Source organism: Salarias fasciatus, chromosome 12, assembly GCF_902148845.1.
Source record: "Salarias fasciatus chromosome 12, fSalaFa1.1, whole genome shotgun sequence".
Classification (NCBI taxonomy): domain Eukaryota; kingdom Metazoa; phylum Chordata; class Actinopteri; order Blenniiformes; family Blenniidae; genus Salarias; species Salarias fasciatus.
This window is the reverse complement of record NC_043756.1, coordinates 20,475,936-20,497,736: the sequence shown is the minus strand read 5'-3', so window position 1 is coordinate 20,497,736 and position 21,801 is coordinate 20,475,936. Positions and strand designations below refer to the sequence as shown.

General features: G+C 43.0%; 1 protein-coding gene across 1 annotated transcript in view; it reads left to right on the top strand.

The window, feature by feature from the left end:
• Positions 1-15,542, top strand: part of cspg4ba (chondroitin sulfate proteoglycan 4ba) — a 29,215-nt gene extending 13,673 nt beyond the window's left edge. The window contains exons 6-10 of the mRNA XM_030105125.1: positions 7,827-8,025; positions 8,866-8,997; positions 10,846-11,018; positions 11,478-11,661; positions 12,210-15,542. Coding sequence (XP_029960985.1) covers positions 7,827-8,025; positions 8,866-8,997; positions 10,846-11,018; positions 11,478-11,661; positions 12,210-14,263 — 2,742 coding nt within the window. The 3' untranslated portion in view covers positions 14,264-15,542. The remainder of the gene's footprint in view (positions 1-7,826; positions 8,026-8,865; positions 8,998-10,845; positions 11,019-11,477; positions 11,662-12,209) is intronic.
• The last annotated feature ends 6,259 nt before the right edge of the window (positions 15,543-21,801 follow it).

Genomic DNA, 21,801 nt, shown 5'->3' with positions numbered 1-21,801 from the left:
GCCTCATCGCCCGAGCTCGGTTCCAGTTTCCGCCGCTTCACATATCTCTGCACACGTCTTCTTGTTCAGAGAAACCACTGGTTACTCACCGCTGTCTGAAAACAGTCATTACCCTCACACATCATAATTATATATGTTTACAAATGAAACCTTGTGTGTTCATGCGCCGTGTCGCGCTGGCTTGTCCTGCTGAGCGAAACAGCTCTGTGAGATCCCGGGATAAAGATGGGTTGAGGTGTACTGTAGGTGTCTTTTGTCTTTGCCCCAAATGCCTCAAATTCCTCTGGGATCCTGTCAGCTCCGAGGAGAGCTTCTAAAAGATTTGAAGCGCTCACAGTAAAGCCACTTTAAAACAGAAACTTTTAAAAATAGACTTTAATAGTGAATATTTTAGGAAATTAATTTTACCAGTCATGGTTGAATCATGTATCTAAATATGAATCATTTCATCATGTTTACCTTGATTCTCAGTGGAAAGTAAATATTCTTCTGAGGAGCTGATTTGACGAAGGCCACCAGGGGGCTCTCTGCCACTGCCAGCTGTTTTTGTTCTGACACCCCATGTTATTGTAAAATATTCTGCATTTGGCATCCCATCTTGTATTTTTTTTTAAGCGCTGAGTTTTCAGACTGGTCTTTTGTTTTCTGAAACCTTTTGAATGAACTCATGCTTGTCATTAACTGTGCTCTATAAACTGTATAGCAGAAGAAACAAACTGTACAGTGTCACCTTTTAAACATAAGACACACGTGAGAGATGTCGGCATTTCGTGAAAGAAAAAACATCTAAAGCTGGGTTTCTTTTATTTTGTCAAGATTTCGAGAAATATCAAGAGATTTCTTGTCAAAAAACAAAACAGAATCTAGTGTCGTCTGCATGTTTTTGAATCTTTTTTTTTTTCATTCAGGACTTGTGGAATGAGCAAAATTTGGTAAGGAGGAGATAAAGACGTCCAACAATGTGAAACAATCCCTGAAAAAAAAAAAAGTTTTTAACATTAACAGTTATTAACAATTACTATCAGGGTCAGTCTCTGGAATGCTGCTACAATGAATGAGCCACTTTCTGGAGGAAGGCTTTTGTCATTTTGGACAATAAAGGTGTTCGCCACCATGAATTACACATTTTATAACAATAACAAATACGACCCGCCAGCATGTGTTTTGATGAAGTAGCTATAAGATTTACTGAATCTATAACGTCAAAGTCCCGGCCACTTACATTAATCCCACCAAAGAGGATCAAACGTTCACTTTTTGGGGAAGTTTGATTTGTTTAAACTTGTCCTCTCAGTAAAACTGCATCCTGAGGTGCTGAAGACCCCCGGCAGCGTTTGAAGAATTGATCCTCAGTGGGTTGAACGTGCAAATTGATCTCACGTGTGTTTTTTTTCCTCTGGACGTGTTGAGTCACCGTGATGTTGTGCATCAGTCCTGCTGTGACTTCCTGGTAGATGAAAGAGGATCGTGGGTGCAGTTACTGCCCACCCGTGGGGAGGTGTTGCTGCTGGTGTGGAGACGTGATGCGTTTTGGAGCCCTGTTGCATCGGCGTTCATGTGCACTCATTGCAGTAATTGCACAGATTTCCGTTTCAGTAAAGCTTTGAGGCGCTGATTCATCTGCATTGTCATCTGAGAAGAGATCGAGGCCTGCGGCTCTTTGGTCACAAAAGGTTTTCTGTGTTGTTGTTTTTTTTTAAATTACGCGTCCCCTCACTCGACACTTTTCCTACATTTCCCGACTCCAAGAGAGCAGCAGGCGGGAGGTTAACAATAAACACGAGCGTGCTAGTTTTCTGTGTGAAGACAGACGCAGAGCTGTTGTATAAAACTGCATTAAAACACGCTTGCAGTGCTTCCGGGAGTAGGTTAGCACTTTCATGTACAGAGAGCTGTTGTACACGAGAAAACATTTGTTTAGACTTTATGAGCTTTGACTCAAAGGACATGAGTTTTTTTTCAAATCCCATAATCACATTTATTCTAACCATAAAGCTGCCATGATGGATTAGATAAGAGGGCATGTCTGTGGGGTGTGGGAGGCGCTGTGTTTCCGAAGCACTTCGTGAGACATTTTATTTGTCTAAAAAGTGCTCTGTAAAAAAAAAAATAATGCACAGTTCACAGCGGATGACTGAAAGTCTGATACCCACAGTTCCTAAAAGTGTTTGTAGCAATCCCATTTTCCCCATGTTCTTCTCCTTTTGCAGTCGTAGTGTAAAAGCCAGAGTCTCCATCAAGTTTATGATGTGCTTAAGCAGCTTCAGGGTGGATGGATCCTGCTGGAGCCAGCATCTGGTTATTGCTTTTTTACTTGCAGCCATAATCATTGTCAGAAGTTATGAGTGTCTTTTACGCAGACCTTCGGGAAGTTTCCCCAAGTAAATTTGACGCCACAGGAAAATACAGCGCTATACCGTCCTTAGGTTTATGATATTACAATTCTTCCACCTTAAAATTTGGCCAAGACCAAATTATGTGAAAGTCTGCAGAAACTGCTCCACTCTCCCTCCAGCAAGGCACCTGTGAACCGCTCCGTCTTCATTTGTGATTTGGGGTAATAAAAAATCTAATTATGTTGTTTATCCCACCGTAGTAAAGAATTTATCTTTAAGGATTTATATACAGACAAAAACTGAAAGAAATGAATAGAATGAAATGACAGGAAAGGTTGCCATGTGAATTTATGTCTTAAAAAGGATGTTTTGAGGAATAAATTTATGTCGTCGGGCAGATTTGTGGTGTGTCAAATGAAAGGCCCGTGGGCCAAAACTGGCAAGTCTTAATGGTGAAAACATTGACTTTTTTTTTTTTTTTTTGTACATTGAATCGTGCTTTTTGCCGATTTTGCTATATTTTGCTACCTTTTCTGGAACCGCCCAGCTTTTTATCATCAGGACGGACTTCACCCGAGCACGCTGGGCAGCTCCATTTTAGCAGGTAACATTCAGCATACAGTCCACACATCCCCCACTGACTGACTACCTGCAAGCCCCCCCCATCCACCACACGCCACACACACCCCTCACACACCTTCACTGCCCCCGGACACACCACACACTATCCACAGCATCCCAGTTATCACCTCGTGCAGACACCACATCCCCCGGACTGTTCTTAAACACAAAAAGACTCTTTTAACAGTGAAACTTCACCGAGAGCGCACATCCAGTCCGCCCACCACCATTAACATGGCCCTGCTGAATGTGCGCTCTCTTTTAAACAAATCCTTTATTATTAATGATCTTATTTTAGATAATAACTTGGACAGTCTGCTTTTAACTGAGACATGGCTCGGCACCGATGCACCTGTTATCCTCACTGAGGCTTCCCCACCGAGTTTTAACTTTTTATTTTCAACCAGACAGGGTAAGAGGGGTGGAGGGACTGCTTTCATTTTAAAAACTTCATTTAGTGCGTGTGCAGTAGCTTTTAACAGTTTTACATCCTTTGAGCACCACGCCTTTATTTTTAGCAGTCCCCCGATCCTGTGTTTAACAGTATACAGACCCCCTCAATACTCTAGTCTTTTTATTTGTGAATTTTCAGAACTTTTAACAATAATTCATTCTAAATATAGTAGAGTTTTAATAACTGGTGATTTTAACTTACACCTTGATGACAACTCGGACTCTATGTCCAGAGAATTCTTAAACCTTTTAAACTGTTTAGATTTTAAACAGCATGTCACACAGCCAACTCACAACAGAGGACACACCCTGGACCTGGTTATAACCCACGGTCTGTCCATCAGTGTGTCCTCTGTTGTTGACCTGGCTGTGTCTGACCACTACTGTGTGTTTTTTAACATCACCAGTTTTAACCAGCAGGAAGCCCCGGTGAGAACAGTGAGGAGACGCTACCTTACTTCTGAAGTGGCTGCAGATTTTATAGAGATTTTACAGAGCACTCCTGCAGTGATTTTACCTGCATCTTGTGATTTTATTGTTGACGATTTTAACAGTAAACTGAAGTCCAGTCTGGATTCAGTCGCTCCACTTTTAACTAAAACAATCAAGGGCCATTCCAAACCCCCGTGGAGGAGAAATGATATAGTCATCAAACTGAAAAGAAACTGCAGGAGTGCTGAAAGAAGGTGGAGAAAATCCAAGTTGACTGTACATCACCAGATTCTACGTCAACAACTCAAAATTTACAATAATGCAGTTAAACAGGCCCGAACTTCCCACTTCTCTAAACTTATTTCAGACAATAAAGACAACCCCCGGTTCCTCTTCTCCACCTTCAACATTTTAACTGGCACTCATTTTAATAAAGCTTTTAAGGAGCCAACAGACGCTCTCTGTGAAGACTTTGCAGACCACTTCAGAACTAAAATCATGGACATCAGGTCCAGTCTTTTACCCCAGCAGGTTTTATCAGTGAACACAGCTGAACCGTTGTCCATGCCTGAGGAAACACTGGACAGTTTTGACCTGGTTGATGCGAGGACTCTTGGTCGAGTTTTCTCCCAAGTAAAATCAACAACCTGCCTTTTAGATCCCATCCCCACACCACTTTTTAAATCACTTTATGGATTCCTTGAGGAACAGATTTTAAATATCATGAACAGCTCTCTTCAGACGGGTGTCTTCCCCACTGCCTTTAAAACGGCGGTGGTGAAGCCCCTTCTGAAGAAGAGCAATTTAGACCCCGATATTTTTAATAACTACAGACCAGTATCCAACTTACCATTTTTAAGTAAAGTTTTAGAAAGACTGGTTTTTAACCAAGTCAATGACTTTTTAATGATTAATAACATTTTAGAAAGACATCAGTCTGGTTTTAGAGTGAACCACAGTACCGAGACGGCCCTTTTAAAGATTTTAAATGATATCAGGTGGAATTTAGATAATAAAAAGCTCACAGTGATGGTTCTACTGGACCTGAGTGCTGCATTTGATACAGTAGACCACCACATTTTAATAAATAGACTGAGTCACCTGGTGGGCCTCTCTGGTACTGTTCTTAACTGGTTCAGTTCTTATCTCACAGATCGATGTTTTTATGTAAGTTTGGATACTTGTTCCTCAGGAACCCATGAAATTAGGTGTGGGGTTCCCCAAGGTTCAATTTTAGGTCCTATACTTTTTAATCTCTACATGCTTCCACTTGGGGACGTCATCAGGAGACACGGCATCAGTTTCCATAGTTACGCTGACGACACTCAGCTGTACATCGCCGTGTCTCCTGATGACTCAGGGCCAATAGAAACCCTTTTTAACTGCATTTCAGACATCAAGTCATGGATGGCAGTGAATTTCCTACAGCTCAACCAGGACAAGACTGAGGTTTTAGTTATCGGTCCTGAAGGTCAGAGAGAGAAGATTTTACCAAAATTACGGGATTTTAAACCAGCACAATCAGTTAAGAACCTGGGCGTGATTTTTGACTCTGAGCTAAATTTTATTCCACACATAAAAAACATAACTAAGATTGGATTTTATCATCTTAAGAACATAGCTAGAGTCCGCCCGTTTCTCTCTCAGGCCAGCACAGAGGTGCTAATGCATGCTTTTATCTCCTGTAGATTAGACTACTGTAATGCCTTGCTCTCTGGTCTTCCCAAAAAGAATATTTCAAACTTACAGCTATTACAAAACGCAGCTGCACGCGTGCTGACGAGGACCAGGGGGCGGGCCCACATTACACCGGTTTTACAGTCGCTGCATTGGCTCCCTGTCCGCTTCAGGATCGATTTTAAGGTTCTCTTATTAGTTTTTAAATGTCTTAACGGCCTTGCGCCTTCTTATTTAGCTGATCTGTTTTTACCCTATCGACCCTCGCGGGCCCTGAGGTCCTCTGGCAGTGCCTTATTGTGTGTTCCTAAAGCCAGAACCAAGACTCATGGTGAGGCGGCTTTTGGCCATTATGGCCCCCGCCTGTGGAACAGCCTGCCAGAGAACCTCAGGACCGCAGAGACCGTTGATATTTTTAAAGGGAGGTTGAAAACACACCTTTTTAATCAGGCTTTTAACTGACCTTTTATAGTCCTCTTATTCCATTCTTATTTATGTAATTTTATTCTATTTTATTATGCACACTCAACTTGTTTTACTTTTTTTTTTTTTTTACTGTATAATCCTATCTTATTATCTTATTTTAATTTCGTGTCATATTTTATTATGTTTTAGCTGTTTAATTCCAGTGTTTCCTCAGGGGGGTCCTTCACACCGGGAGTTGGTGCTGGTCCAATGCTGGGGTTACTGTGCCCGGGTACTCTGGTCCTGGCTGGCCTGGGGGCTCCACACTTTGGTGTGCGAGTTCCCATGGTCTGTCGGGGTCGGGGGTCGGGCGCTGGAGCCCCAGTTTTAATTGACCCTCGACTTCCCTTGGTGTGGGGGGCCCCACTGGTGGCGTTTTCCCTAAGATGCTCAGTGCCATGCCATGTCTCCTCTGTTCTGTGCGAATTAATGGTAGAGTGTGAGTGTGAGTGTGAGTGTGAGTGTGAGTGTGAGTGTGAGTGTGAGTGTGAGTGTGAGTGTGAGTGTGAGTGTGAGTGTGAGTGTGTGTGTGGTGCATACTGTTTGATGGCGCGGTTTTTATTCTTTTTGTTTTTATGACTGTTTTTAATGTTCAGCACTTTGCGTTGTTTTTATTAATATGAAAAGTGCTATATAAATAAAATCTGATTTGATTTGATTTGATTTGTATCAGAAAGTATCATTAAAGTTGACTTCGTGATGAGATTATAGTCATTGTCTGTAGTAATCGTTTGATGTTTACAAAATGTTTAACATTTTCATCATGCTTGCTCTGTGCCATATCACAGTATAAATGTAAAGATTTTTGTGGCACTATTTTACCATTCCTGCTCTAGATTGTTGCCCCTGAACTAAAATGTGTTTGACATCCCTGTCCTAAAGCCAAGGGACCCAGACACACTTCAAAATTATTAGTAAATGCTGAACATGTGTTTCAGAAACACAGAAAAAAATTAATTGAGCCCCTTTAACTGGTCTCTCAGTCTTGCATTGTTATCTGTTGGTCATCAACCTGTTCAGAAGGCAGTGCGTCGTTACGTAACGACTCATCGTGGGCCGGAGTACAGAAGCTCTGCACGCTTCAGTACTCTTGTAGTCTGTGTCAATGAGTTCCTCTGTTGACTAGAGTCTCATATTCACATGTAAGACGTGGATTTGCTGAACCTCACCAGCTCTGCGCCGCCGTGTTTTCAGCTATATATTCGGCTATATTTAGTCCTGAGATGTCCTTGATTCGAGCAATGCTCAAGTGACAGTTTTCCTTAGGTTGTTATTGTCTTATCTTGTAGGTGCGTGATGTGGACTTTTTTTTTTTCTTCTTTGTTTGATAGCAGTCATGCTTCAGTGGATAATTTTTTTTCTACTGCGTAAAGAAAAAGATAACAGTATGTTTTTTTAAAAAAGCCTTGGAGCTTTACTAACACCCACAGCAACCTGGGTTCAGTGTCTGAGGCCGTGAATGACCTCGAGGACACACTGACTTCCATGTATCTGAGAAAGTGCACTTTGCTGCGATGCAGATGAGAAAAGTAATCCTTTTTGACATCTAAACATGTTTCATGTTCTTGACCAGTTGGATTTTGTGAATTTATTCCAAAGACTGACCTCCACTTATGGAAACAAGCTTTTTTTTTTTTTTAACTCGAGGAGTCTGTAACCAAATATGGCGGTGTTTCCTTCCATCTATCAGAATAAACGTCAAACCGTGATCCGGCTGTCAAATACTGTTAGCCTCTCCGTCCTGAGCCGTGTCAAAGGAAATGTCCAGAGTCCCTGCAGGTTTCTGTTTTCATGCCGATCTCTGATGGCAGCTCGTTGTGTCCTTGACCATCATGTGTCCAGGTCTGGGTGTCCTCTGTGACGGAAATCAGGGGCCAGGATCTGAGAGCGCAGGACCTGGACACGCCGCCGGAGGAGCTCCACTTCATGGTGATGCCGCCCAGCAACGGACACCTGGCACTGAAGAGCTCGCCCATGAGGGCAGTGCTCAACTTCACCCAGGCCCACATAGAGCAGGGCCAGCTGCTGTTTGTCCATAAAGGTGAAAAACAAAACACAAAAAACATTAAATATCAATGTCTATAAACACAATAATGTTGACAAAATTGTGAGTCTATAGCTTCTCTTTTTAACATGTAAAGGACTTTGTGCTGCATTTTACTGTTTGAAAACTGCTGTATTAAGATTGATTTTATTTCGATTGCCTCAGTATTCCCAGTGTATTTAGTCCTGTTGTTCTAGATGCATCCACTAGGAGGCGCTGGTACTCATAGTGTACTGCCCTCCTTCCAGACAGGTTGCTTGTGTGATGTATTCATAAGCAGCGATGTTATGCAACTCTGTTCAGTGAGGCTGAGCTGAAAGTTGAGCTGCAGGTATCAGGAGAGCTGGAAGTCCAGGAACTGATGGGAAAATCTGGCGTGTCGACATGCGACTGGGACTCAGATCAAGTTCCCGCTTAATGTTCTGATTCCTATCTGCTGTTTCTACCTTCCTTGTACCGCCAGGAAAGGTTGAGAAAACACAGGAAGAGGAGCTCCTCCCCACATGTAGAAGAATGGGTCTTTTTTTTTTTTTTTTTTTTTTTATAATTTACACCAACATGCTCTCATTTGTTAAGCTCTCCCTTCTAGAAAAATGAACTCACGGTTGCATTGCACTTTTCCTTTTGTACAGAATGCTGAACAGGGGCTTTTTGTGTGTATCATGCATAAACAAGACATCTAGATTTATTTTGTTTTCAGCTAAGAATAAACTAGAAAACACAGACTTATAAGCCTTCAGTGCAGCTTTGCTTTGATCAGTGGACACAAGGAATGTGTCCTCAGATATATATTATACCTCAACTGCTATGACTCCTGTTTTTTTGTGCTGTTTCCAGGAGCCATGTCTGGAGGATTCAACTTCCAGGTCAATGATGGTGTTAACTTCACTCCCAGACAGATCTTCAGCATCACCGCAAAAGCCTTAGTTCTCAGTCTGGAAAGAAATCAGCCTCTGAAGGTGTTTCCAGGTAAATCTGACCATCTGAGAAGAGAAATGCATTATTCATATAATACATATTTTGAATATAGGTGGTGTTTTCAACCGTGCAGGAATGCAAATTTTGTTTTTCAATACACACCTTGTGCTATAATACAAACATCACAATGAAATATGTTGCAAAACAATTAATCTAATCATGATCACCACAAATGATGCTGTGCTTTTTTTTCACCATTTCCCACAATCCTCAGAGATTTGGGAGAGAAAAGAAATTCCTATTCAGACACTTTTCATAGTCTGGAGTAGAACTGGTAAAATGCTGTGTTTGTGTTTCACTGTGGTGACACACACTGTCCTTATTTGTATAGTCGGCTCATTATTAGTTTTAGCGTGGTCATTTCTGAGAAAGAGAGTGTTTCTCTGAACTTGTTACTTCCCTCATTTACCCAGAAATCCACAGATCTGACTGTGCTCAGCACAACCTCTTCTCATCATGACATGGCCAGAATTTGTGTAGCCAGAATCTGCTCCTATAGAGGCTTAATATTTTGATTTTAATGTCTTTTAATTGGCTGGCTGGGTGTTGTCAGTGCCTTCAAACACTTTTCCAGGGTTTCTGAGCTTTTCAGTCGTCTGCTGTGTGAATTTAGGGGAGTGTATATTGTGAGGGCAGCGAACAGCCAGCTGGCACGCTCTGCTGAGCTTCCCAGCCACGGGGTGAGTGGATACTTGAAAAGCCGTGCCACTGTCTGTCTGAGGCGGCCCTGTTCGCGCTCCGTGCCCGGCGGGGCAGGAGGGAGAGGGCGGGACGGGAGCGCTGACTGACAATGAAGAGTGTTGATGGGGGTGACGGGCTGACATGGAGCACTTTGACACTGCGGAGGGAGGATTAATGTTTTCCCCTTTCTGCCTCAAGAACACCTCCAATGTCTGTGTGCATGTTGAAAAGCCGAGCGGAGACTCGCTGCGTGGGGCTCATTAGGGAGGCAGTGACCTAAAAGCAGAGGGCCGGTCAGTTACTGTGGCGCCGCTGCCTGTAAATGATACAAAAGACTCCCTTAAGATTAGAAATACACACTTTAATACAGAGAGCTAATCATATATGAGGCAAATAAATGATAGCAATAATAATGATTTGTCTTCATAATTGTGAAATTAAACGGTAGCTGTTCCAAAGCAAGATACAAAGAAAAAGTAGAAGGAAAAACAGACATCTGATCATGCAGCAAATCTCATCCACGGATTCAGTGTCGGAGCGGTTTTCATTGTGAAACGACAGGAAATTTCCCATGAGAAACGAGCATGGTGGGAGCGTTTCTTGCGACAAGTGATGAATGAATTTCACTGTGGCTCGACCCCTTTTCCCCCCTCTGTCTCATCATTTATCAGCAGTCTTTTTTTTTTTTGGGATCCTCGCCGTATTTGCAGTGGTGGCAGGGCGATGGAAATCTGTGATTCGTCTCAAGAAAGAGAAGCTCTCAGTAGACATCAGCGATCACGCTCAGTCGATGTTTCTCTTTTACTTTGATTTTCCCCAAGTGGAAGACTCACGTCTGCAAGGAGCTGATCCACTTTTAATGTCTTGTTTGGATTTTATGTAACACCCTCGGTGCAGTTGGACAGCGCTGTGAGAAAACCTTCTGATGTCTGCAGAGCAGATTTAATTCCACACATCAAAAGACTCTCGCCGGCCTATCCCAGACCTTATTTTGCATACGTTAAAGACTTCCAGAGGGGGAAACCTCGCAACTTCTGATGCAGCCGCACGTGGATTTCAACAGTATCATCTCGGATGAATTGAAAACACATTTTGTTTACAGATGTAATTAATAACATCCAGAGTTTTATCACTGCTTCTCAATGTTTTTCCCTCCAGGTTCTTCGAGACCAATCACCAACCAGCATTTACAAGCAGCGACCAACGATATCAGCAACACCTCAAACCGAATCATCACATTCAACGTGATCCGGCAGCCCAAACTGGGCCGTCTGGTAATGAGGCAGCCCGACAATTCAACAGCAGACGTCTCCACGTTCACACAAGATATGGTGAGTGAGGAGCCGCTTGTTACATCAACACATGTCTCTCTTTTCACAGAAGTGGATCTCTAAAATAGAACAAGCGATGTGAGCCCGAGTAAGATAAAACATTAGGGCTCCTCCATCCATGTGGAAAGTTGCCAGATTCCCATCACATGAATAAATCATACTCTGCGTCCGTATTCAGGAAATTGACTGTCCTCTTGTAAGCTGAACGGAACGCATGATGCTTTTATGTAATCAATTATTTCTGATGGATTATGATCTGACACTCAGAGCTGTGATGTTTGTGCTCCATTTACTGCTGAGCAAAGCGGATTCATTACACAGATTCTAAAGTCGTCTGGTGGGAGATTTATCGAGGTTTCTACAGGTGACTGGGTTCACTTTGGTGGTTGCTGATCTGGAAGTTGTGCAAATTTGTTGAAGTGGATTTATTTTAGAGTCTGGTTTGTTCCCGTTTCACAGGTGAACAGGGGAGAGGTTGTGTACATTCAAACGCCTGTGGAGTCGGTGGGCTGGCAGGCCATGGACTCCCTGACCTTCTCCATCACATCTCCGCCCGCTTCTATGGACGGTCAGACCTTTAAAATAGACATCTCCTACGAGAACACCGGGCCTGAACACAGAACTGTCCTGCTTCAAAACACAGGTATGAACAAAAATGTGCTGCTATTCAAGCCTGCCGAATGACGCTGTACTTTCAGTCACTCACTAGATCGGTGTCAACATGTACGGAAGGTATGGAAGGTATTACCTTCAGCATGTCAACTGTGTTTGCTCAAATTGGCTGATTTTTTTTTTTTTTTTTTTAGTGGGAATTGTGATGATTTTATGTTGCAAACAGTTAAAGAAAGAGATTTGGATTTTTTTCAACAATCAATGAGGCAACGGGTTTGCAAAATTTACAAAGAAGTTTTCCAACATCTGAGGCCACACACCTTAACACACACTTTAACCATGAGTAAATAAAGCTTTCCAAAGAGAGAGAGCCATGGCAGGCGAGCAGTGAGAAGATCCATCTTGAGTGCATCAGATTCACAGCAAAAGGTCACATTCATCTTCTAACCGACCCCAGGCGAACGCTGACAGACTGACATCTTCTCCCCCGCGGACTATTTAGTACCGCAAGCCTGTCTTTGTATGATAATTAATTATCATTGCTACAGAACTAATAAATTGACGTTGCCTTGGTAACAGGCGCTGAGGTGACCGAAGGGGACAGCGTCGTCATTGACGAGTCCAAACTGGACGCCTCCAACCTGATGTCCAAGCTGCCGACCCCCGAGCGGAGCGCCCACGAAGTCTGGTTCCAGGTGACGTCCCTGCCCCGGCACGGCGTCATCGTGGTGGGCGAGAGAAACCTCACCAAGGAGAAACCCAACTTTTCCCAGTTCATCGTCAACAAATACGGCATCACCTACAAACACGACGACTCGGAGACGACCCGCGATTCTTTCACCTTCAGCGCGTGGATCAACCCGAAGGGCAAGACGGCGCAGCGGCCTGAAGACGACAGTGATGTCGTTGAGAGTTTCAACATTACGGTCACGCCTGTGAATGATCAGCCGCCTGTGCTTAAAACCAAAGCTCCCAATTTGAAGGTGGTGCAGGGAGATACGGTCGCCGTCGGACCCGAGAATCTCAAAGTGGAGGACTTGGATAATGCTCCTGATGATATAACGTTTTCTGTGATTAGCAAGCCAAGTAATGGTTATTTAGCTCTGGAAGGAAGTATGAATGAATCAATAACCACCTTCACCCAAGCTCAGATTGATAACGGAAGTGTTTTCTTCGTCCACGATGGAAGCTCTGCCTCAGGGGTGTTTTACTTCAGCGTCACAGACGGCCATCATAAACCGATATACAAACTTTTTAACCTGGAAGTTACAAAAATCACCATTTCTCTGGTCAGCCTAACCGAACTGTCGCTACAGCAAGGAACAACTGCTGCATCCCTGTCGCAGGAAAACCTGTCTGCTGAAACCAACGGGAGAAACATGACCATCCACTACCTGATTACAAGGCCTCCAAACTTCGGGAAACTTCTGAAGGACAACCAGGAGGTTACGCGTTTCAAACAGAGCGACGTGGCGGCTGGAAGGCTGTCCTACCATATGATCTCTCTCTCTTCTGCAGAGGACAACTTTGAGTTCACTGCCTTCACCTCGGAGGCTAATCTGACCGGCAAAGTCCTCAACATCACCGTCAGTCCTTTGGTCCAGGTTGGTAAAAACCTGAAGATTCCCAATGGTGTCACCGTCAAACTCAACACTGGGTTTCTTAATGCCTCTGAATTAGCTAGAATCAGTGGTAGTGACCCTGTCTTTGAAATAATATCCAATCCAAAATATGGAAAAGTGGTGCAGACAAAAGGGAGAATGTCCAGAAAAGGCGTTCCTGCAAAGTCCTTCACCTTTCAGGAGGTTGTGCAGGAAAAAGTAGCTCTGGAGCTGAATGCCAACATGACGGGAGTTCAGGAGCTGAACGATTCTCTAGTGTTTGCATTGAAAGCTGATAACACCCAGCCTGCGCGAGGGGAGTTCCACTTCACCGTCGTACCATACGACCCAGGACTTTTTCCAACCACAGAAAGTCCTCCTCTGACCACATCATCCGCTCCTCTGACTCCACTCAAGACCACGAAGAATGGAACGGCCTCCCCAGTCCTGTCTACGGTGGTCCGCTCCACCCAGCAGCCAAGCAAAAACCAGCAAAGATACAAGGGGCGCAACCGCTGGGGGAACTCCAACAGAACTGGCATTTTCAGTACGACGCTCGGCAAGCCGGCTCAAACAGAGGAGTTCCCCTTCAGGAACACTCCGGTCCGGGTGGAGTCCTACCCTCAGAAAACGTCCAACCCTCTTCTGGTTATCCTACCGCTGCTGGCCCTCCTGCTGCTCATCATCATCTTCGTGGTGCTGGTCGTCTACTTGAGACACCACAGGCGAAGGAAACAGAGCACCGCAACGCCGCAGGATCTGCCCTCCGCCGATCGTCCGAGCGGTCTGTCGTACCAGGGAGAAACCCAGAGGAGTGCTGCGGTCCCCACGGTCACCGTCACCCCGTTAAACCCCACCTGCCCGGGGAGCCCCGCCTTCGATCAGCTGCCGACGACAAGCCAGAGCTCACCTTACGACACCATCGACTCAAATATGCTCATCAGTTCTTGGAGTAATAATTCCCCAGCGGCGTCTTCCCAGATCATCAGAACTGCCACTCCCACTCTGCGGAAGAACCAGTACTGGGTGTGAACCTCCGCAGACATGATGAGACTCTAATACTGACCGGCTGCAGGGCATCATTGTTGTTGTCACATGTAATGATTCACTCCCAGGGACACCAGACACTGAGCCGAGCTGTCTGGCCTCGCTCAGTGTGTAATTGTTCTGCACAGTCGTGTAGTTCAGTTTCACCGCTCTCACGCCGATTTCAAGGGACAACAGACAGCATTTTACAGTGGTGAATAACCTGCAGAGGAAAGTGAAACAATTATAAAAACTACAGAGTGAGTGGAGTACTGAGCCAGATGTTCAAGGCCGTCCAATTTAATTTCCAGTTACAGAGAGGAGCCGTTATTTAGGGATGTAATGTAGACCGTATTCAGAGATGTTGATACAACTCCCCAGAAGTAAAGGCCAAAAAGTGAAGATACACCTCCAATGTTTGCAGAATGAATGAAGTTTAAGAAAATCAAGTGAAAGGAGTTCAACACAGTGACAAGGCCATCAATTAGTGATCGAGAGAGAACTCATTACAATTTCCTGGCTTCACTGGGACTCTTCGCCATGCATCCGTCAGAATCAGGACCAGCTCCTCTCACAACATGATCACTACCACATTCACAGGGTTTACCGTCATTACTGTAAAATAGAAACCATGTCTGTGCCTCGTCTGTTTAATCGCCGTCGTTACCTGATCCCTGTGCATGTTGAAGTTCCTTCCTGTGAGGGTGGTGATCATCAGAGTGGGAGACGACTCCTCTACCACCTCCATACTGTGAATCGCTGGCACAGAGATGTATTATCTAAGCATTTTCGACTGATTGTGCACATTTTTATATGATTTCCATGTGGTACTATACTAGAGTGGAGCATTGTTTTTTTGTAAACTCAGGTATTTGGTTAACAGTCATGTTACCTTGATTGGAGGTTGCATGTTTATTGCCACAAAATGAGATTTGATAACACTGGACTGAACATGATGAAACTGACCGTTTCCCAGCATGACTCTATGTTGTTATAACAAGTTGTGTGTCGATGTTAGAACCACCGCTTTATACTGACTTGGTCAAGTTATGTCAGTTTACAAGAGAGCACTGTTGTTGTTTTTTTATGTTGGAATGTGTTACGATATGCAGTATTTTTGAATTTTAAACAAAATATATACAGTAAAACTACAACACTTTTCAAAAAAAAAAAAAGAATCTCACCATCTAATCATCACATAAGATTGAAACTTGGATTACTGAAATTCATGGGTCAGGAACCATTTTTAAAAACATACAAATATTTCCAAAACTCATGATTGAATCAGTCGAGTCTATATGGAAAATAAATGCATGAATTCCATTTAAAAAAGCACCATTTTCAGTAATTTCTTAAAAGGTAGTGGACCGGAGAGGATCTGGAATCGGTGCATCAGTAAACCTGGACTGCATAAACATCCGCATAGATATAAGGACTTATGAAAACATTCAAGCTACAGCAAAATGTGGGCTAAAAGTTTATTTAAATTAAGAAAGCATGCACTTATCCTGCTGAGTGACCGAGTGCAGCGTCCACTTTTACTTTGAAAAGTGTATGTTTGCTCCAAAGCGACGAGCATCTTGTACGATTAACAGTCATTTCTTGTCTGCACAGAAGACTGTTTTATTTAATCTGAACTACTGATGAGCTGTTCCTTCACAAATGAAATGAGTGCTGGTATTTATATTAATTATTTATCACTGATTATCCTATTTTTAACTTGTGTCCTCGAGTAATTTTTTCTATTTTAACCGCGATGGTTCGACACTGTTTTGATGTATCTACTGTAAATGAATGGTACCGCTCGGACGGATTCCAACAAGACATGCGAGACCGGGGGGAAAAAAAGCAAATTATAATCTTATTGTTCATGGATTTATTTTGTACTGAAGAGAAATATCCATCCGCTATTTTCCAATCTCATCTGAATGATGTAATCTGCCATGTAACAGGAGTGTCATATTTATTATTTATACTGTATTTTTAATAAACCACTTGAAAATATGTGGGTTTGTTTTATCCTCCAGGGTTTCTCTGCGCCACAAAAAGTAACTGGAATCCAGATTGTCCCTTATTTCTTCCACGCAAATGCGTTTTTGGCAGCTTCCCTCAATCACTGTAATTACCGCAGTCTTGTTGCACACTTCCCTCTTTTTAATGGTATGATAGTCACTGAAACAAAAGACAGATTACAGTGAAGCACCAATTAGAAAAAGAGATCAATTATCATCAGCTTCTATTTCCTGCAATTACTCTGATGGTGGACTTCTCACGTGCAAGAGCAATAACACATGGAGGACTCTGGAGATGGCTGTGAGTTTTTTTTTTTTTCAATTCACTCAAATATGTGAGTGAATCAGATGAATGTCTTCAAGATAAATAGGTAATTTGATTTGGGAATGCACAGGAGTCTTTTTCAGCAGATGAAGCTGGAGTCGGTCCGTGTAGCATCATGTGATGAAAGAGCATGTTTTCCTGACTTCACTAACCTCGCGCACACACACAGGGAACATCAGGTTAACCGATGATTATGGCATTAATGCAGCTGCTTGGACCAGACGTCTCGGTTCAATCTGCAAACAAAAACAACCTTATGCTAACTCTGACAGCTGTGTCCGCAGCTTTATGTTGATCACAGAAGTGATACCAGAGACTTGACCTGTTTTAAATATATGTAAAAAGTTTTTTCAAATATTTTAGATACAGTTGTGGACTTCTGTATGGTTACAGACCGCTGTCGCTTCAAACTGAAACTTCACACACAATCCTAACCAGGCAAAGGAAAAATGTCCTGTTCTGTTAGTGTAGGCGCCACTGATTTCTATAATGTTATTAGCTGAATTGTCAATTGTTGATTTTCTGCCATCAGTGATTATGGCCTGACTGGACAAATTTGAAATCAAAGTGTGAATGGGGACCGCTCTGTTTTAATCGCCTGGAATCAGAAATGGATCAGTTGTCTTGATTGTAATAGATTTAATGTCTTTTGTAAAAAAAAAAAAAAAAAAAAAGTGACAGCTTAAATTGTTTACGACTCATTTCTTAGGTGATAAACTGATGCATGTCTGAAATGTGACCATAATGCTGCAAATCAAATGGTTTATCCATGACTTGTAGCATGATTAGTTTGATAAAAAGCTGTTATAACCGGTAAAGATAGTTGAGCAGAAAGTAGACGGTCAGTCAGAGATGCGATTAAATCACATTCGAGCATGAAAAAAGAAAAATGGTTAAAGTTGAAGTACGGCATGTGAGCAATCTCAGGAATGTGCACAAGGAACTTGGTGCATTTGCATGTATATCACCAATGGCTGTGTTCAGAGTCACAGCTGTGCTCGAAATGTCTGCAGTGACGACAATTCAATTCCACCAAACATCTCATGTCTTTCAAATGAGCTAAACAGTCAAGAGACCATCAGAGTTTCACACCTGTACTTGTACTTTTCACACCTTACACTAGTGTGACTCAGTCGGGATCAAAGTGGTGTCAAACAGCACAGTTAGTCTCTTATTCTGACAAAGAAAAAAATACTCAAACATCTTCATACCAAAAAGACCAAATGAGGTGATTTCCAGCAGCAACCCTTCCTCTCACTGAGGTGAGCCGGGAGGAAACATGGCTGTTCGAGATGGAGATTGAAAAAAACATTCATTTTCTGTCTACATGAGAAGGTTATTCACCTCGTCTCATGAGTCCGGTGAATGAACAGTACTTGTTGCTTGAACTCTCGGCTCACAGGATGCATTTCACTTGCAAATGTTGAGGAAAGGAAAGAGTCTGACGTCCCAAATGGATCCATATCTCCACTTCTAGTCAAATCATTTATCAGACGTTAGGGAGATATAAATCATTTCTTCTTGTGTTCAGTGCATTTGCCTTCCACCTGAATGTTTTTCATCACCAGTGTAGAAATAAGCCTGAGTGGGATGAAAACTTTATTATTCCTGTTTAGTTTTAAAAGATATATTCCTCGTATTTTGTGTGCATAAATACCTCGTAGATGCTAAAATGCTTCCAATAAAGTCTGCTTCCATGAACAAAGATCAGATTGTAGTTTGAGAAAGAGGAAACCTGCAGTGAGAGAATGCTGACAGGCTGCTGTGTAAAATGTGAGCGTCTGCCAGGAAGCAGTCACATGCTCGGACCCCGGCGCCGTCGCAGCTTCCCTTTGTCACGGCGAGTGAGCTCACCCTACTTCCCATTGTGTGCGTGTGTGTGTGTGTGTGAAACTAAACATATAGAGTGAGAGATAAAGATGAGGCTGAAGGCTTTTCGCCCTCAGATATTAGATCTCACAGTAATCACTGTAATTTAAGGGTTGGAGATGGTGGGGCTGAGGGGTTAAAGAACAATGGCTCGCCGTGAGACAAAGAAGTGGAGGCGAGGGCGTCTTGGCTGGTTTGGTTTAATAAGGTTCCACTCAGACACATCCAGATGGTTAATTGAATCACTTTTAACCTCCAGTTGGATTTTTACACACAGAAACGAGGTCACACTTCAAAAAGACTTCGGCTTCTCTGTTTTTATTGTGACAACGGCCGCGAAAATAACAGCGTCTGGGTGCTCAAAAAGACACTAATGTATCTTTGGCTTATTCATAAAAGCTAATCAAGGCACGTAAAATACTGCAAAGGCGTTCAGAATCTAGCATGCTGGTGCCAAAAGCCACAATGGCTTCCCTTTAGGGGGAAAACACTGTCGCTCAGACGCTCTCTAATTCCCCCTCCTTCCCACAGCTCTTCACCCAGGCAGCATCACTATCAGCCGCCTTTATTTTGTAATCTGGAACTAAACTGGCCGCTTTTGCTTTTCCTCCTCCTTGGATTAGCCGAGCGATTCGTTGACGGGCCTTTCACTGGGTTTTTTTGGAAGCGAGTGGAGATTTTTTTTTTTTTTTTTTTTTTTTTCTCTCTGTTCCAAACATGGCTGATGTGATCTGAAGTGGCACACAGCTCGTGCACATAATGAGAGGAGTGTACGAACAGGGAAAGGTTTAATGGTCTGGTTTAAGTGCCTCTCAGGATGGTTCTCGAGGTGCATTCTCCTGCAGTTTCAGGACTTTCTGTATGTTTTCATTGCTCACCTTGAAAATTTTGGAACAATTGATTGATTATATGAAATTATTATCTTTGTTAGACTGCTTTAAATTTTCTCAGATTTTAGGTTATTAGTAGTGGAAGTCTATATAGTTAATCCCGAGCTCTTTATTCTACTAATGTGTGTCAGTCAGTGCCTCTGCTGCCAAGCGAAGGTCACAGTCAAACCATTGCAACTGATTTTGAGGTCACTGATGAACCTTAATGAAATAATTCAATTAAAAATCATATTTGGTGTTCATTTATGATCCAATATAAAAAACCTGGTAAACCTCATTAACGTTTTACAAACACAGAAATACCCAGGACCCACGGGCATGCGCTCATCTCCCACATACTTCTGTTTATTGATTTGGTCACTCGATGTCAAAGTCAATAGAGTTTTCCATATTCAGATCGTAAATGATGGCCGCGGTCCAGATGTTTGACCTGATGTGTTTTTTAACAGTTCCACTTAAAGCATATCCTCAGAATTAAGTTGATTCATATCGTCCCATGTATGAACCAGGTATCGGATGACCCGGCTATCGACGTGCGACCCGGCCCTGGGGTCACTGCACCGACCCGCCAGCCAGACCTCACCGCAACACGGGTCGATTGTTCAAACACTGGAGCGAGCCGTCCATGGTGAATGTTGCAAAGCACCAACAGGATCGGGTGCAATAAAGAGGAAATACTCTCTGGAGATACAACATTCAGCCCGTCGTGCATATAAGGCATCAGACTGTAACAGTATATGTCTGTGTCTGCAATGTGGGAGTGGCTGTGCAGCCCGTCTAGTTCTGATATCTCATCTGTTCATTTCTTTCCACCTTCAGCTCTCGCTGTGTTTTTATTTTCACAATATGAAATCATTTGGCTCTTCGGATATGACTTTAATGACTCCCACACAACAGAACCCGACATCCCTGCTGTGTTATTAATGTCGAGAAACATTCGAACTTCAGATGATATAAAACTGGTGAACTCTTCTTCTGAAGAAAGCAAAGGTCAGTGGCCACAGGAGATATGTAGATATATAGAGATATGCCTTTTCATGATTACACTGTCATGAAGAAAAAACATTTTTTGGTGGGTGTGTGTGTGTGTGTGTGTGTTAGCATTAAGCGAGGTCACACCACCAGCTGTCCATGTGAGTTTCTGTATCTGATGAATGATCGATCGACTGAGGTCTCTTTGTGGCTATTCATATGTGCAGTTTAATGTGTGTGTGTGTGTGTGTGTGTGTGTGTGTGTGTGTGTGTGTGTGTGTGTGTGTGTGTGTGTGTGTGTGTGTGTGTGTGTGTGTGTGTGTGTGTGTGTGTGTGTGGTGAGGACTGCTATTTCCTGCACACTAGAATAGAAGAAAACTGAGAATTTCTGACTGTCTGTTCCTTTTTTAAAAATCAGCTTTTACAATTCTAAGGTATAAATTGAGTGACAGTACAGATGTCTGCTGTTCTTCCCGGTTGGGATTGTTTTTTGAAAAGGCATTTTGCATAAATATGCATAACCTCGTGTAGGTCTCTGTCTGTTGTCATGACTTTAACATTACAGTTAGAGCTTGAAGCTTGAAACCTGAAGTTCCTTTTGGCAAAAACAAACTGGATACCTGTTGTTTTCCTACGCGACATTTCAAACAAGGAAATATATGCAAAAGCACGCAACTGGTTTTGATGGGCATTTCAATGGTTCTTTGAGGAACTCACTGAATGAGCCGAGAAGCCTTTATGTTTAATTTTTGTAATTAAAGGTCAAAATAAAATACTGTGATGAGGGCAGAGCAGAGTGGAGCGCGCACACTGGCTCACAGCTACTTCAGCTAAAGTTACACACCCGTGCAGGGTTAAGTAAACACACCGTTAAGGTAATTTAGTGTCAGGGTTGTTGGGAATGTGAATAGTCTTAAAATCATTTGAGTAGAGTTCACTCATAAAGCACTTTCCACTGATTTAACAGCCCTCGAGGTGTTTTACAGTCTCAGAGTCACGTTCATCCATGGAGGTAGCCGTCATGCAAGACGCTCAGTCCACTCATTAGAAGCCACCTAAGGTCTACCCAAAGAGAACTCACAAAAACACTGAGAAAAGTCCTTATAAACTAAAGTCTCTCTTGCTATTTTGCAGTTCTTTGAATCAGGCCACTCACAATGGCACACTATCTTCCTGACTGAACTGTGACCCATAGGGACACATGTCACAGTGGGGATAAGGACAGATGTCCCCTCTGGGAAAAATGAGTCCATTTTGAGATGAAGGCATGTTTTGGGCTCACACTGTGGTTAAAATTAAAGTGAAACAAGAAGTGGCTACTCGTGGTACAGCTGAGTTCACAGTGAGTTTGAGGCAAATGAGTAGAGTGTGTGGGTGTGTGTGTGTGCGTGTGTGTGTTGGAGCGCAGCCAGAGGGGTGGGGGTCGGAGGGTGGGAGGGCAGTCAGTCAGTCAGTCAGCGTTTTTTCAGACAACAT